This window comes from Pristis pectinata, chromosome 22 (genome assembly GCF_009764475.1).
Source record: "Pristis pectinata isolate sPriPec2 chromosome 22, sPriPec2.1.pri, whole genome shotgun sequence".
Classification (NCBI taxonomy): domain Eukaryota; kingdom Metazoa; phylum Chordata; class Chondrichthyes; order Rhinopristiformes; family Pristidae; genus Pristis; species Pristis pectinata.
Genome location: NC_067426.1, coordinates 9,738,501 through 9,751,569, shown reverse-complemented (window position 1 = coordinate 9,751,569; position 13,069 = coordinate 9,738,501). Strand labels below are relative to the sequence as shown.

General features: G+C 39.6%; 1 protein-coding gene across 1 annotated transcript in view; it reads left to right on the top strand.

Annotated features, from left to right (window-relative positions):
- Positions 1-1,525: 1,525 nt before the first annotated feature.
- The window catches only part of stx12 (syntaxin 12), a 28,076-nt gene continuing 16,532 nt past the window's right edge, over positions 1,526-13,069 (top strand). The window contains exons 1-3 of the mRNA XM_052036596.1: positions 1,526-1,709; positions 4,679-4,860; positions 10,443-10,512. Of these exons, the coding sequence (XP_051892556.1) occupies positions 4,749-4,860; positions 10,443-10,512 (182 nt within the window). The 5' untranslated portion in view covers positions 1,526-1,709; positions 4,679-4,748. The remainder of the gene's footprint in view (positions 1,710-4,678; positions 4,861-10,442; positions 10,513-13,069) is intronic.

The following is a 13,069-nucleotide window of genomic DNA, read 5'->3' as shown; positions in this document are numbered from 1 at the left end:
AAATCCTGGAGGATTGCCAACTTTAGGAACATGAAAGTGACATTACAGCTGCATGTGTTCAGTTGGTACCAGAAGTGGAAAAAAAAATTTCAGGGCTTTGGGAAGATAGGAGGGAACTGAGATTAAATGAATAGTCTTTCAAAGAGCCAGCAGAGCAACAAAGCAAAGGTTGTGGATTCAAGTCTGAAATAAAAGGACAAAAACATAGGTTGACTCTCCAGGGCAGTACTTGCACAGTTGAAGGTGGCACTTTTCAGCTAAGGTCCAAAAGCAAGGTATTGAGTGTTCTCCCAAGTAAAGTTGATAGATCCTGCCACATTATTTTGAAAAAAAGAATGTAGGGGATCTATTCTTAGTGCTTCCACTTGAATGTTTATTTTCTCATTCAATGTTTCAAAAAATAAATTAACATGTTATTTGTCACATTCCTTTTCCTGTTTGCTATGTGCAATTGGCTGGTACATTTCTTACATTTCGGCAATGTCCATTTCAGAACATTTTATGTTGTAAAGCACGTTGTACTACCTCCTTCTTAAGCAGTGCCTCAGGAACAAGGATGATTCGCTTTCACCCTGGATCTGTGGGTTTTGACGTGACTGATGAGACTAATGTGGGAACTGTAGATTCTTTCACAGGTGGGGGCAGGTGATGGCTAACAGAGGATGGGTAATTTATGAGGTGGTATGCTCCTCCTTCTGCTTGTTATTGCTGAGCTGCTTTCTGCAGCAGAGGCATGGACTGGAGGTCATCAAAAGCACACCAGTGCCTCTACTTCCTCAGGAGGCTAAAGAAATTTGGTTTGTCCCCTTTGACTCTCTCACCAACATTTACCGATGCACCATAGAAAGCATCCTGTCTGGATGTATCACAGCTTGGTACGGCAACTGCTCTGCTCAGGACCGCAAGAAACTGCAGAGAGTTGTGGACACAGCCCACAGCCCAGTGCATCACGGACACCAGTCTCCCCTCCTTGGACTCTGTCCTTACCTCTCGTTGTCTTGGTGAAGCAGCCAGCTTAATCAAAGACCCCACTCACCCGGATCATTCTCTCTTCTCTCCTCTTCCATCGGGTAGAAGATACAGGTGCCTGAGGGCATGTACCACCAGACTTAAGGACAGCTTCTACCCCACTGTGATAAGACTAATGAATGGTTCCCTTATACAATGAGATGGACTATGACCTCACGATCTACCTTGTTGTGGCCTTGCACCTTATTGCACTGCACTTTCTCTGTAGCTGTGACACTTTGCTCTGTGCTGTTACCATTTTTACCTGTACTACATCAATGTATTTTGTACTAACTCAATGTAACTGCACTGTGTAATGAATTGACCTGTACGACCCGTTTGTAAGACAAGCTTTTCACTGTACCTCGGTACAAGTTACAATAATAAACCAGTACTAATACCAATTCCTTCTCCACTATGAGCAATCAGAGGCCCGGGATTCCCAGGACTCAGTGGGGAGACTGTATTTTTTCAAGGAGGCTTTGCCCAAAAGAGGCGTGAACGGCAGGTACTAAATGCAACCCTTCGGGTAAGTGGTCTGCCACTGCTCCAGCCCACGATTTGATTGACAGAAATGAGGTGGCGTCATTGCGTGGGCGTGGCCACGTCGGTGACGCCACCATCACGTGACCGCAAGGGGCCCTGGGTCGGGAGCGGCAGCAGCCGGTTGTTGGAACGACTGGGAAAGGAACCATTCTCCGGTATGAAGATTTTAAATAAAGCTACCTTCACTTAGAAGGATAATATGGGGTGTGGCCGGTCTCCAGGTGCCGGGTGAGGGGCTGTCGTCGTGTGGCGGTGAAATCCTCCCATTTGCTAAATAATGGTTCGTTGGTCGGGTGGTGCCGCGCTTGCGCAGTGTGGTGAAGGGCGCAGTATTTTGCAGCTCCACAGGGGAGCTGGTAGGTTGCGGGCTGGCACTTGGGCCACAGTGTTTGCAACGACGACTGGCATTTGCACGGCACCTTTTTCCAATATGACCAGCCTACAGTGTTGCACAGAAAGGAGATAACACCGCTGGCCCTACCGTTTCGAGAACGAATCTGTGTGATTGGAGCAGGGCTGAACCAATAACAGCAAATTGAAGGACGGCACCGAGGCGAAGTGAAGGAGGGGATGTGCTGCGAACCAGAATTGAAACGGGAAAGTGTTTGAGCTGCAAAAGAGTAAGATGCAGGGATAAATTGGGGTGTTGCCATGAAAGCACTTATAAATGAGACAAGGATTTTGAATTCAGCATGTTGTTGGGAATGAGATCAGAACAGTAGAGATCCTTAAGAAGAGAGTAATATTTAAATAGGAATATCAGTATGCTTATTGACCTATTCAGAATCCTGTACTATGGGAACATTGACAAAATGAATATTGGATGTCTGGCATGTATGTGCTTTTTGAAGAGCATGACAAAGGTAAATTGGCAGTGGTAAAATATGAAATTTGAAGTTTGTTCAAACTGAAATCAAGTTGTTTAATGTCAATAAAAGAAATTGAAGGTATGAGTGGTAACTTTGTTTTGATAGATTTGGAAACTACATTTAAAGGGTCAGATTGTGGACAGCCAGTGGCTCACCTTCAAGGAAATGCATAATTTGCAACAAATGTAAATTCATTTGAGGCACAAAAACACAACAGGAAAAATCACCCAATTATGGATTACAGGAGGAATTATGGTATTATGACTCTGAAAAGGCTGATGAAATTGATATAAAAAGCAGTAAACCTGAGTGGGAGTTTTTTTTTAAGGGTTTAGCAAAGGTTGACCAAGAAATTGAAAAATGGAAAATAGTAAATTAAAGTAAACTAATGAAGCATAAAAACAGCTATTGGTGTGTTTAAAAAGGGGAAAAAAAACAAGCAAGGGGAAAAAAAACAAGCAAGGGCAAATGTGGTTCCTTACCAGAGAAAAGGAATTTCTTTACAACAGGAAAATAGGATATGACAGAGGAATTAATCAAACAGTTTCATGGAAGAAGATTTAATAAAAAACTTCCCCAGAGATACTGGAGAAGCAAGGGTACAGTGCAATTGAGAAAATAAAAGTAAGAAATGCTATTAAAGAACTTAGCCTGATAAATCCCAAGGGCCTGATCAACATTCCAGAGTTTTGAAAGAGGTGGCTCTGGATTTATTGGATATTCTGATTATTATCATCCAAAATCTTAAAGATTACAAAATGGTTCCTGCAGATTTGAGGGTAGCAAATGTCTGTTGATCTGTTATGCTGACATTGGTAGCAGGGAAAATGTTGCAATCTGTAATAAAAGATGTGAGATCTAGACATGTGCAAAATAATGATTTGATCAGAGTCAGCATGGATTTATGAAAAGGAATTCCTGTTTGACTAATCTGTTATTCTTTGAGGAATGAGTCAGTGGTATAGGTAAGAGGGAACCAGTGGATATGGTATATTTGGATTTTTGAAAGGTGTTTGATAGGGTTCCACAAAGGAGGTTGCTGAACAAAGTTAGGGCATGTGGAATTGGAGGTCTTTACTAGTGTGGATTGAGATGATAAACAGCATGCTGAAAAGTCCAGCAGATTAGGCAGCATCGGCGGGAAGAGAAACCTGTGGAAAGGAAACCTACCTTGTTGTGACCTTGCACCTTATTGCACTGCACTTTCTCTGTAGCTGTGACACTTCACTCTACTGTTACTATTTTTACCAGTACTACATCAATGCACTTTGTACTAACTCAATGTAACTGCACTGTGTAATGAATCAACCTGTACGACCGGTTTGTAAGACAAGCTTTTCACTGTAACTCGGTACAAGTGACAATAATAAACCAATACCTTTGATCAAAACTGAGTAGGGAGGAAAACAAGTTAGTCCAGGCAGCAGAGAAGGTAAGGGAGGGCAATGGGTGGAGAAAAGGAAATGTCAGACATTGTGTGTGGTTGTGTAGAATATGTTGTAATCTTGTGAAGTCTAGGTAATGTTGTATAGTTTGACCTTCTGGGATGTGCCCAGCAGGCCAAAATAGACAAATGAAAAAAGGAGAGGAACAGCAGAGGGAAAAAATGGACAGTCCTGATAGAAACTGAAAGAACACCTTATTCAAAGCAGTAGAATTCAATATTCTATTGAAATCTTTAGTTTTTAACAGTAAAGGAAGATGACATCTTTTCTGAAACATGAGTGCTGACTGAACCAAGTGATGTCATTGCCACATCAGGATCTGTAGTTTATATAAACAGGAACTTGGCTGGTTTTAAGTCGGCTTGTGCTTTGATTGTATTTACAATTATCAGAGAAATCAGCATTAAGGGTGCTGCTGAAGAGTTCCAGTGTCTTATTTATGAACACAGTTAGAATAGTATTGTGATTTAGCAGTTCCTTCTATTGTTCCAGCTGATCTGAAGACCAAGGCTAGAACTGCCTTGCTGAAAGATTCCTTGATCTTTGCTAAGGGAATCCATAATTTTAACCAATTGGGATGGAACAGTGGACCAAATGACCACTTCATGTCCTATGGAATTTTGCATTACATTTGTTGAAACACTCTATCTACCTGGTACTATAGTGGATCAAAAACTGCTTTAAATTGGTAGAGGGCAGAAACATATCATTTGGTGTAACTTGAGAAAACTGTTTTATATTTAACTCTTATCTTGCCAAGTATTTTAACTTTTATGTTTGCACATCAAGCTCTGTTTCCTTTTTCTCTAGTTTTCTTATTGAAGGAAACACAGACATTTGATCACTTTGTGCTGGATCAGTGCTGATCTCTTGCGCAGTCATGTCGTACGGAAGAATTGAGGACAGCCGCTTTAGCTACCGCTCACAACCACAGGACTTTAATGCACTCATTCAAACATGCAGTGCCAACATCCAGAAGATTACACAGAATAGTAAGTATTGGGGTCTTCTACAACTTGGAAGAAGTTGTACTGAAATCTCTAAGTATGTGGGAAAAGCTGTTTAGGCTATGCTTATTTTGCTCATTGACCAAGTTAGTTTCTGATGAGAAGGTTTTTGATGATATGAAAGGATACGGCACCAAAATTACCATATCATCAGCAATTTTAGTGAGAATTTATTTTAAAGTGAATGAGGTTGCTTTTTTTTTTAAACTGTAAACTAAATTAAACCTTAATTATGTGTTCATTGCACAATGCAAATCCTGGCTAGATTCCAAGCAAAACTGATGTGATACCATATTTTAAAACTATCAGCGCTTTTCAAGTTCTGTCACCTTTGCCAAACGTTATTCTGCATGCATTAAAATGGATCCCTGATTCAGTTGTGACAAGGATGCTGGCAGCTATGAGGTCTAGGAGTTTGTTTCCTCTTTTCTTGTTGCTAAGGACTTTAGTCCTGTTTTCCAAAGTTTTCATTTTTTTTTACTGCATTATCAAGATTACCACAATTGTTTTGCTTGCATCTGTTTCTACTGTTTTCTCCTGAATACAGTAAAACTCCTTCCACTGTGACATTGGTCATATAAATGTATTACAGATCAAGTTTATCAGCTGTTCCAACTGCATTCAAAAATAAATAAGTTGCATGCTAATTAAAAAGGTTAATCTCAGTATAATATGTGGCCTAGGTTCTGATGGTCACAACCAGGCTGACAGTTGAGGAATTTCCCCATCTCTGGGAGAAAGGGTATTTGACAACGGATTTATGGGGAAAAAAAATATTCTTTAGTCTGAGGTGGTTGATCTTATTCAGAGGTGGTTCTAAATCTAGACTTCCCAACCCAGGCAAGTATCTACCCCCTTCTAAGAATTGTTTTGATGAGATTGCCTCTCCTGCAAAGCTCTAGAATTTCAGCTAGGTCTACCCCGATCTTTCTTATTAGGACAGATTTTTCTACCCTTGTTCTCAGAAGTCAATCTAGTAAACTTGCACGCTTCTAAGGCAAGTAATCATTTGGAAAATCAAGGAAGTGAAAATTAAAATTTTGAAAAAAAAAAGTGAAAAACATAACACTGCAGATGCTGAAAATTTTCATTTCTGGCGAAGGGTCTCTGACCTGAAGCCTTGATTCTGTTTCTTTTTCCACAGCTGACCTGCTGAGTACTTGCAGCACTTTCTATTTTTTTTAAATCCTTCGGGCATGTACAACAAAACTGCACAGACCTTCAGGTGTTTTCTCACCAAGGCCCCATATATTTTCAATAAAAATATATATTTCTTTGCTTCAGTTGTTGCTTTTCTCATTTGCACCCAAAAGAACCCATGTCCCTCAAATCACTTTCTAGTCTCTTATCATTTAAATCATTTAAAACAAAGAAAAATAATCTACTGCAGATATATGAACTAAGGGCAGGCTACTTGTCTCTGCATGCCTGTTCTGCAAATTGATAAGATGTGATTAATCTGAATGTAACTTCAACTCTGTATTCCCATCAATTTCCTTTCTGAATTTCTTTACACAAGAAAACAGGAGCAAGAGTAAGGCACCAGGCCATTCAGTATGATCATGGCTGATCCATGCATTTGCAGAGTAGTAAAAATAAATTTTCCAGTGAACCTGGTCTGGTAAAGAAAGGATAACTGGCCCCCCAGTTAGCCAGATTCCAAATCATTGGATTTCTGAATGGTTGGATAGCTTTACTGTATGTGTTTTAAAATATTCTAAGACTCTATTTCAATTGCCCTTTGAGGAAGACTTTTAAAGACGTCCTCAAATTTTGCCCCGTCTTAATCTTTGAGAGGTTGCCAATTTCTATTTCCACTGCTCCCACATCCTAATTGACTGGTGCCTTAACCTAATTTGACAATTTGCATCAATAATTTTACTTCTTAACAAAAAAAATTGTTTGAAGGTGAATGAGGTTGCAGTATTTAGTTAACTTTGAATTATAGCAAACCCTATTTGTAATTAAGCTGTTGTTTATCTACAATCATATATTTTAATCTAGTTTCCCTATCATAGTTAGTGTTTCCCTTGTAAATTGTAATTTGGTTTGCTCAGCTTAAAACACCCAGTTTTGGACTTATCAACTTGCTATCTAAATCCATTGATATCACTCGTTCCCAGAAATTCTTTTCTGACAAATTACCTTGACTCTGTGCGACAGATCCAAAGTAATCTCCTCTGCAGTTGGTTTTGTAATGTACTGATTGATAATTTTTTTCCAACCTAAGATCCTTCTCTATTTATGTCATTCTTTATCAGGACTACACATGCCCATCCACATTTCCAATTTAGAAAAGTCTCTTCCAAAAGCTAAGTATGCTGTAATATTTAGTTCCCAGTCTGAAGCAATCTGCAGCCTTGTCCTCATACTGGATTACACCTGAAAGGATGTTCAGCACAAATGGGCCAGTGAGCTCAATCAGTCCATGTGAGTGTTAAGCTCTAGTGAGTCTCCTCCTATCTATCCATATCTAAATCTGTCAGTGTAGCCCTTTTTTTCTCCCTCATATCCTTGTCCAACCACCCATTTAAATGGATCCATACAATTCCTTTCCTGTGGTAGCAGGTTCCATATTCTCGCCACTTGTTCAGTAAAGGCATTTTGCCTGAATACCCTATTGTATTTCTTGGTAACTGTTATTTTGATGGTCTTTACTCGATCTTGCAAGTGGCAACATTCTCTCTGCATGTAGTCTATCAAAGCTCAATTTTAAACATTCTTAGCAAATGATCCTTCATATGTTTTGTTTTCTCGGACGAGACCCCCAGTTAATCCTTCACTGATACGTGCACCCTCTAATTGTCCATTAATTCAAACCAATTTTTGTTTCTACATTTGCTGTCTTTTTTTTTTGCAATACTTTCATATATGGTGTCTTCAGATAACATTTTAATTTCCCTCTTGTCACAGTGGTGGTTAATACCCTAATTTCTATCAGTCCCTGGCTGGTTTTGCATATTTTCACTCAAATTTGCTTCTTTGTACTATAGTCTTAATATTTGAAATGCTTTTAAAATTTGTTTTTCATTTTTTTTCAGCACTGCTTCCTCCCCTTCTCACCACTCCCTTATAGAAAAAAATGTTTAAGTGAACCCTTCCCAATGGAACATCTGGAATGGTGCCGGAACCCAGTGAATCAAAATCCTGGCCTGCCATGCCGTTTTCACTCATTAATTAAACTTTTTTTATCTGATGATGCCTATACCATTTGTAGCAAGGGTAATAATTTAGGGATTATTACCAAATAAGAATTTGTTCTAATTTTGATCCCAGATCCTAAATCTTCCTTAAAACCGTGACAATTGGATCCTTCCCCTCTGTTTTCTTCTGGCCTTGAGGATTTTTTTCCCTTTAGAGACTGGTCAACATCTGCTTTGGCTAGGACTGTGATATCTGTTTGCTCTTTTTAACAATAATCTTTATTTTGTACAACTTTTGCCTTGATTAGAGTGGGCTTGGGAAGAGGAGGTGGTGGAGGTGGGGCGGGTGGAAGTAGAAAACAATGAGAAGGACCTGATGGAATGAATGTGATTTTTCACTAACAGGCAATAGAGGTTGCCATGCATCAAGTGGACTTGAGGGATTGTGCATTCATATTTTGTTAGGACACAAATGCTTCTGAATACATCAGAAATGTACACTTTTCATAATCTTTCTTATAAATTGAACTCTAAGTATACTTGAGAACCTGCTTCATAATTAACCTTTGCAACCAAGAAAGGGAAATTAAGTTGCATCCTAAGTATACTTCAGAACCTGCTTCATAATTAATCTTTGTGACCAAGAAAGAGAGAGCAAGTTGCACAAAGGTGCACTTTTAGCTGAATAATCCATTTTACATAGTAACGTGCTATCCATGTTCTTAAAACATGTACTCTCTCCTTGTAGTCTAAATGATCTAGTGACACAGTTGAAATAAAAACACAAAATGCTAGAAATGCTTAAGAGGCCATGCAGCATCTGTGGAGTGAGAACTGATTAATGTTTCAGGTTCTTGGGACCCTTCATCAGATCTGGGAAGTTAGTTTAGGTAGTAGAGAAGATGGAACAAAGGGAACATCTATGATGGGGTGAGACTAGTGACCTAATCGGGCTGTTAACATTAGATTTAAGCTTCTTTGTCTGGGGAATGTGTTGCTAATGGTAAGGCTCTTGAACATGCCCAGCAGACCAAACCATACTGAAGGAAAAAGAGACATTTAGCTAAAATAATGGGCAAAAATAGGCACTTCCGATACAAATAGAGTGAATTATCTAAAGTTGGAAGATTCGATATTGAGTCCTGCAGGCTGCAATGTGCCCAAGCAAGAAATGAGGTGGTGTTCCTCAAGCTTGCATTGCATCTTGTTGTTACAGTGCAGGAGGCCACAGACAGAAAGGACGGAGTGGGGGTGTGTTTGTGAATTATAGTTGTAGGAAACCCAGTGCTTGGGGTCACTCCTGCAGACTGAGTACAGATGTTCCACAAAGCACTCACTCTGTTTGGTTTCTTCAAAGTAGAGAAAGTTATATTGCAACCATCAAATGCAGTATATTAGAGCAAAGGAGTACACGTGAATCACTGCTTCACCTGGAAAGACTGGAGTTCCTGGATGGTGGGTAAATTAGAAGTGATGGGACAGTTGTTGCACCTCCTGCAGTTGCTTGGGAAAGTGCCATAAGCTGAGGAGTGGTTATCGGGGATGTAAGTGCAGACCAGGGAGTCGTGAAGGAATCAATCCCATTGAAAGGGGAAGGGAATGTGTGTCTGGTGATGGAAGCTTGTTGGAAGTGGCAGAAATTACCAAGAATGATCTGTTGAATGCACAGGCTGGTTGGGTGGAAGGTAAGAGATGGAAAAGTGGGCCCAAGAAGCACTGAAACAAAGACTGTTTTACAAAAAGGCTGGTGGTCAGAGCAGGCTAAAATAACGGCCCAGCTCGGACAGTCTGCCTGTGGATCTTGAGCAGAAGGTAGGAGACAGAATGTGAGTTTAGTTCCATCTTCACATTTGGACAAATACCAAAAATAAAGGCTGGACTGGACTCAAAATTTTATGTAAATACAGTTATTGGGCAATTCCTTGTCTTGACTTCCAGTCAGGCATTTATCTCATTATCTTGACACCTTTATAGGAATGGAATTGTTATATGTAAACCAGGCTATAACAGTAAATTCTCTGAGTAAGTTAAAGTCCTGTTTGACTTGAAAATTTGTATGTCTATGCATAAATGAACAAAAGTTTTAGATTTGCTCCTTGTTAATGCCAAATGTTGTGAGATTGGTATACTGTTTTCATGTGCTTATTTCAACTTAAAACCTAGCTGATTTCTGAAAGGTTAAATTTAGCATTGGGCAGAATGTTGCATCTACCTCTACACAGCATTCTGATAAAGATACTAAAGTTCATTTCATAAAGGGCATTTTTGATTACCAGTTAACTGGATATGTTTCATTTTTCCCTGTTAGTTTAATCAGCTAATCATTTAAATGTATACATGCACCGATCAGAGATCTTCGTGTCTCAGGAATTTGCTCTTAATACATTTAAATGCAAGATAGATTTTATTATTTGTTGTTAACAGCTGCACAGATAAACACATTGGTGCAACAACTAGGAACGCAACAAGATACAAGCGAACTTCAGGACAGACTGTGAGTATGTTTTTGTCTGTGAGAGATAATGATTCGTATGATACTATAAATTGGCACAATGTTTTGCAGATCCATCTTAGAAATTGTGCAGCTAAGTGCATATAATAATGCATTTCTGCTGTACCCATGAGTATCATATTTCATTTGAATTACTCAGTTGCAGATTAGACATTACGTTCTGGATCAGAAAAATAGTTGTCCTATAGAACTAGTAACTGGAGTAAAACTTGTAAATTAAATGTTCATTTATTGAGCTGCTGGGTTTGGGTTTTAAATTGACAAAATTTGCTTGTTTGGCCATAATTCTGCTCCTGGACATCTGGTTATATTTTATTCAGCAGTACAGTTAGTTAACCTGGTTAATGTTGTTGCTGCTTGATAGTCTTTAGATGGTAAATTGACAAACTTTTTAATATTTTTGGATAGTGCATTTGAGGTTTTGCTTGGTGTGAAACATTAGCCTTGGAGCTTTTTCCATTGCCTTCATCAAGAACCAGATAAAATAGGGGTGGGGATAAAAAGCAATGTTGGTACGCAACTTTTATTCATTACCCCTCCATGGTGGGGGTAAAACTTTTTGCAGTTATATTTCATTTGAATTACTCACACTGGTGCTTGGCTCTGGACATTTGAGTCGTATGGAATCTTTCAGATGGTCTTGGGACCCCAAACAGAGGACTTTGGAATATTGAGAATTTTTGCCAAGTTAAGCCAAGTTTTGTGCAAACATCCAAAATATTTGGATTCCTTTGATTACTGGTGGTTTATATTTCTTACTGGGTGGTGGCTGGCAAATGTTGGCTATTTTTGGTAAAGTGGATACAGATTCAGAGTCTGTTCTCTGGGTTGAGTAGATAGCTGCAATTGGACTTAACTGAAAGTAATTGAAAGGAGTAGGGAATCGAGAACAATGGACTTTGTAGTGGTTTTGGGTGTTGATTTTTGTCCTTCCCTCTACTTAGTTGGAAAGAATTGCATTCATTCCAAAGCTGGATGTCGAACTAGCAGTCTGACAGTGGTCTAGTGTGAGTGCCGAATTGTGTCTATGGCTAATACCATCAAAGGAGAACAGATTTGCCTTAGTGAGAGAGGATTGATGCTCAGTGATATATTGGAAATGTTATGAGCCAGGTTGCTACTTGATGAGTGTCCCTTTAAGGTGCCTGAATGGTAATGTGTGTGGTTTTATCTGACTGCTACAAGTGGGAGCAGAAAAACCGTCTATAATTGAAATGATGTACAAGTCTGAAGGCGAATTCACTGACGTGCTGGCAGTTGCACGGACAGAGAGACGTAAAAGTTGGTAGCACTGACTGCCAGTCTCTGCATCTATGGGTGAAGCACAACCGTTGTGACTGTCACTTTACATCCAGACGTGGATTTTTTTGGAGCAATCTGTGGAGTCCACTTTGTCGTTAACCTGTGCCAGGAACCAGGTATATCTGTGGGCAGCCACGTATCGACTGCCCTCAGTGTGGCAGATACTTTGGAACAAACCACGGAAATCTTCAGTGATTGAGGCGTTGTATTGGTTCCATCATGGAACTTATGGATTTCATAAACTCCTTCTCTCTATATTCTACTCTGCATTCTAATATGGTTTTCAGAAGCCTTTGCTCAGAGTTCAACTTCATGACTTGCTGAACTGAACTCATTTGCCATCATAAAACTTTGAGAACTATTCCTAGACTGGGTGATTTGGGAACTAGCCACACACACACATAGACTTTGGTTTAGTTTGATCAATATCTAATATATAACGTTTTCTCTTATTATTACAAGTAGTTATTAATAAATAGATTTTAACGTGGAAACCTGGCTTGTTATGTTTCTATTGTTGCTAGTACGTAACAAATTGGGGGCTCATCCGGGATCGAACTCAAGACTGACACGCGAGGTCTGTGTTTGAAACAAATTTGGGGCTTACTGAACGACTGATCGTTGATCTGCCTGATCAATTTATTTTCATTTGGCTTGTGGATGTGGAAACCAGCAACAATGGATGTTGATGCATTTTTGGACTTGCCAACCCCTGTGGGATTGCAGGGGATGAGGAAGGATGATTTGAGCATTGCTAAATAGTTAAACCTTGAAACAATAAAGCGGTATATGAAAAAGGCAGATATGCAGAAACTGACAGCTGCAAGTTATGTGGCTAAGGGGGTGTTTGAGGAAGATGTGTTAGAACAATTTCCTGAGAGTAAACAGATCTGTGGAGTACAGGTGACGCTGGCAAAGATGAAGTTAGAAGAAAAGATAGAGGCTGATATAGAACAAAGGAAGCTAGATGCTGAGGCAGAACAAAAGAGACTAGATAAGGAACAAAGGAAACTAGAGATGGAACATGAGGCTGGAGGTAGAAATGAAGAGGATAGTGATGGAGGCGGAGGAACAGGAGAAAAAGCAACAACGTGAGATAGAAATGATAACCCGAGGGGGTTCTGTTTCTGATCCTGGTGGTAACTTTATGGCCAGTAGGGAGGTTCAATTAGTCCCTCCTTTTGAGGAAGATCAGGTTGATCAGTATTTTCAGCATTTTGGAAAATGTTGCTCAGAG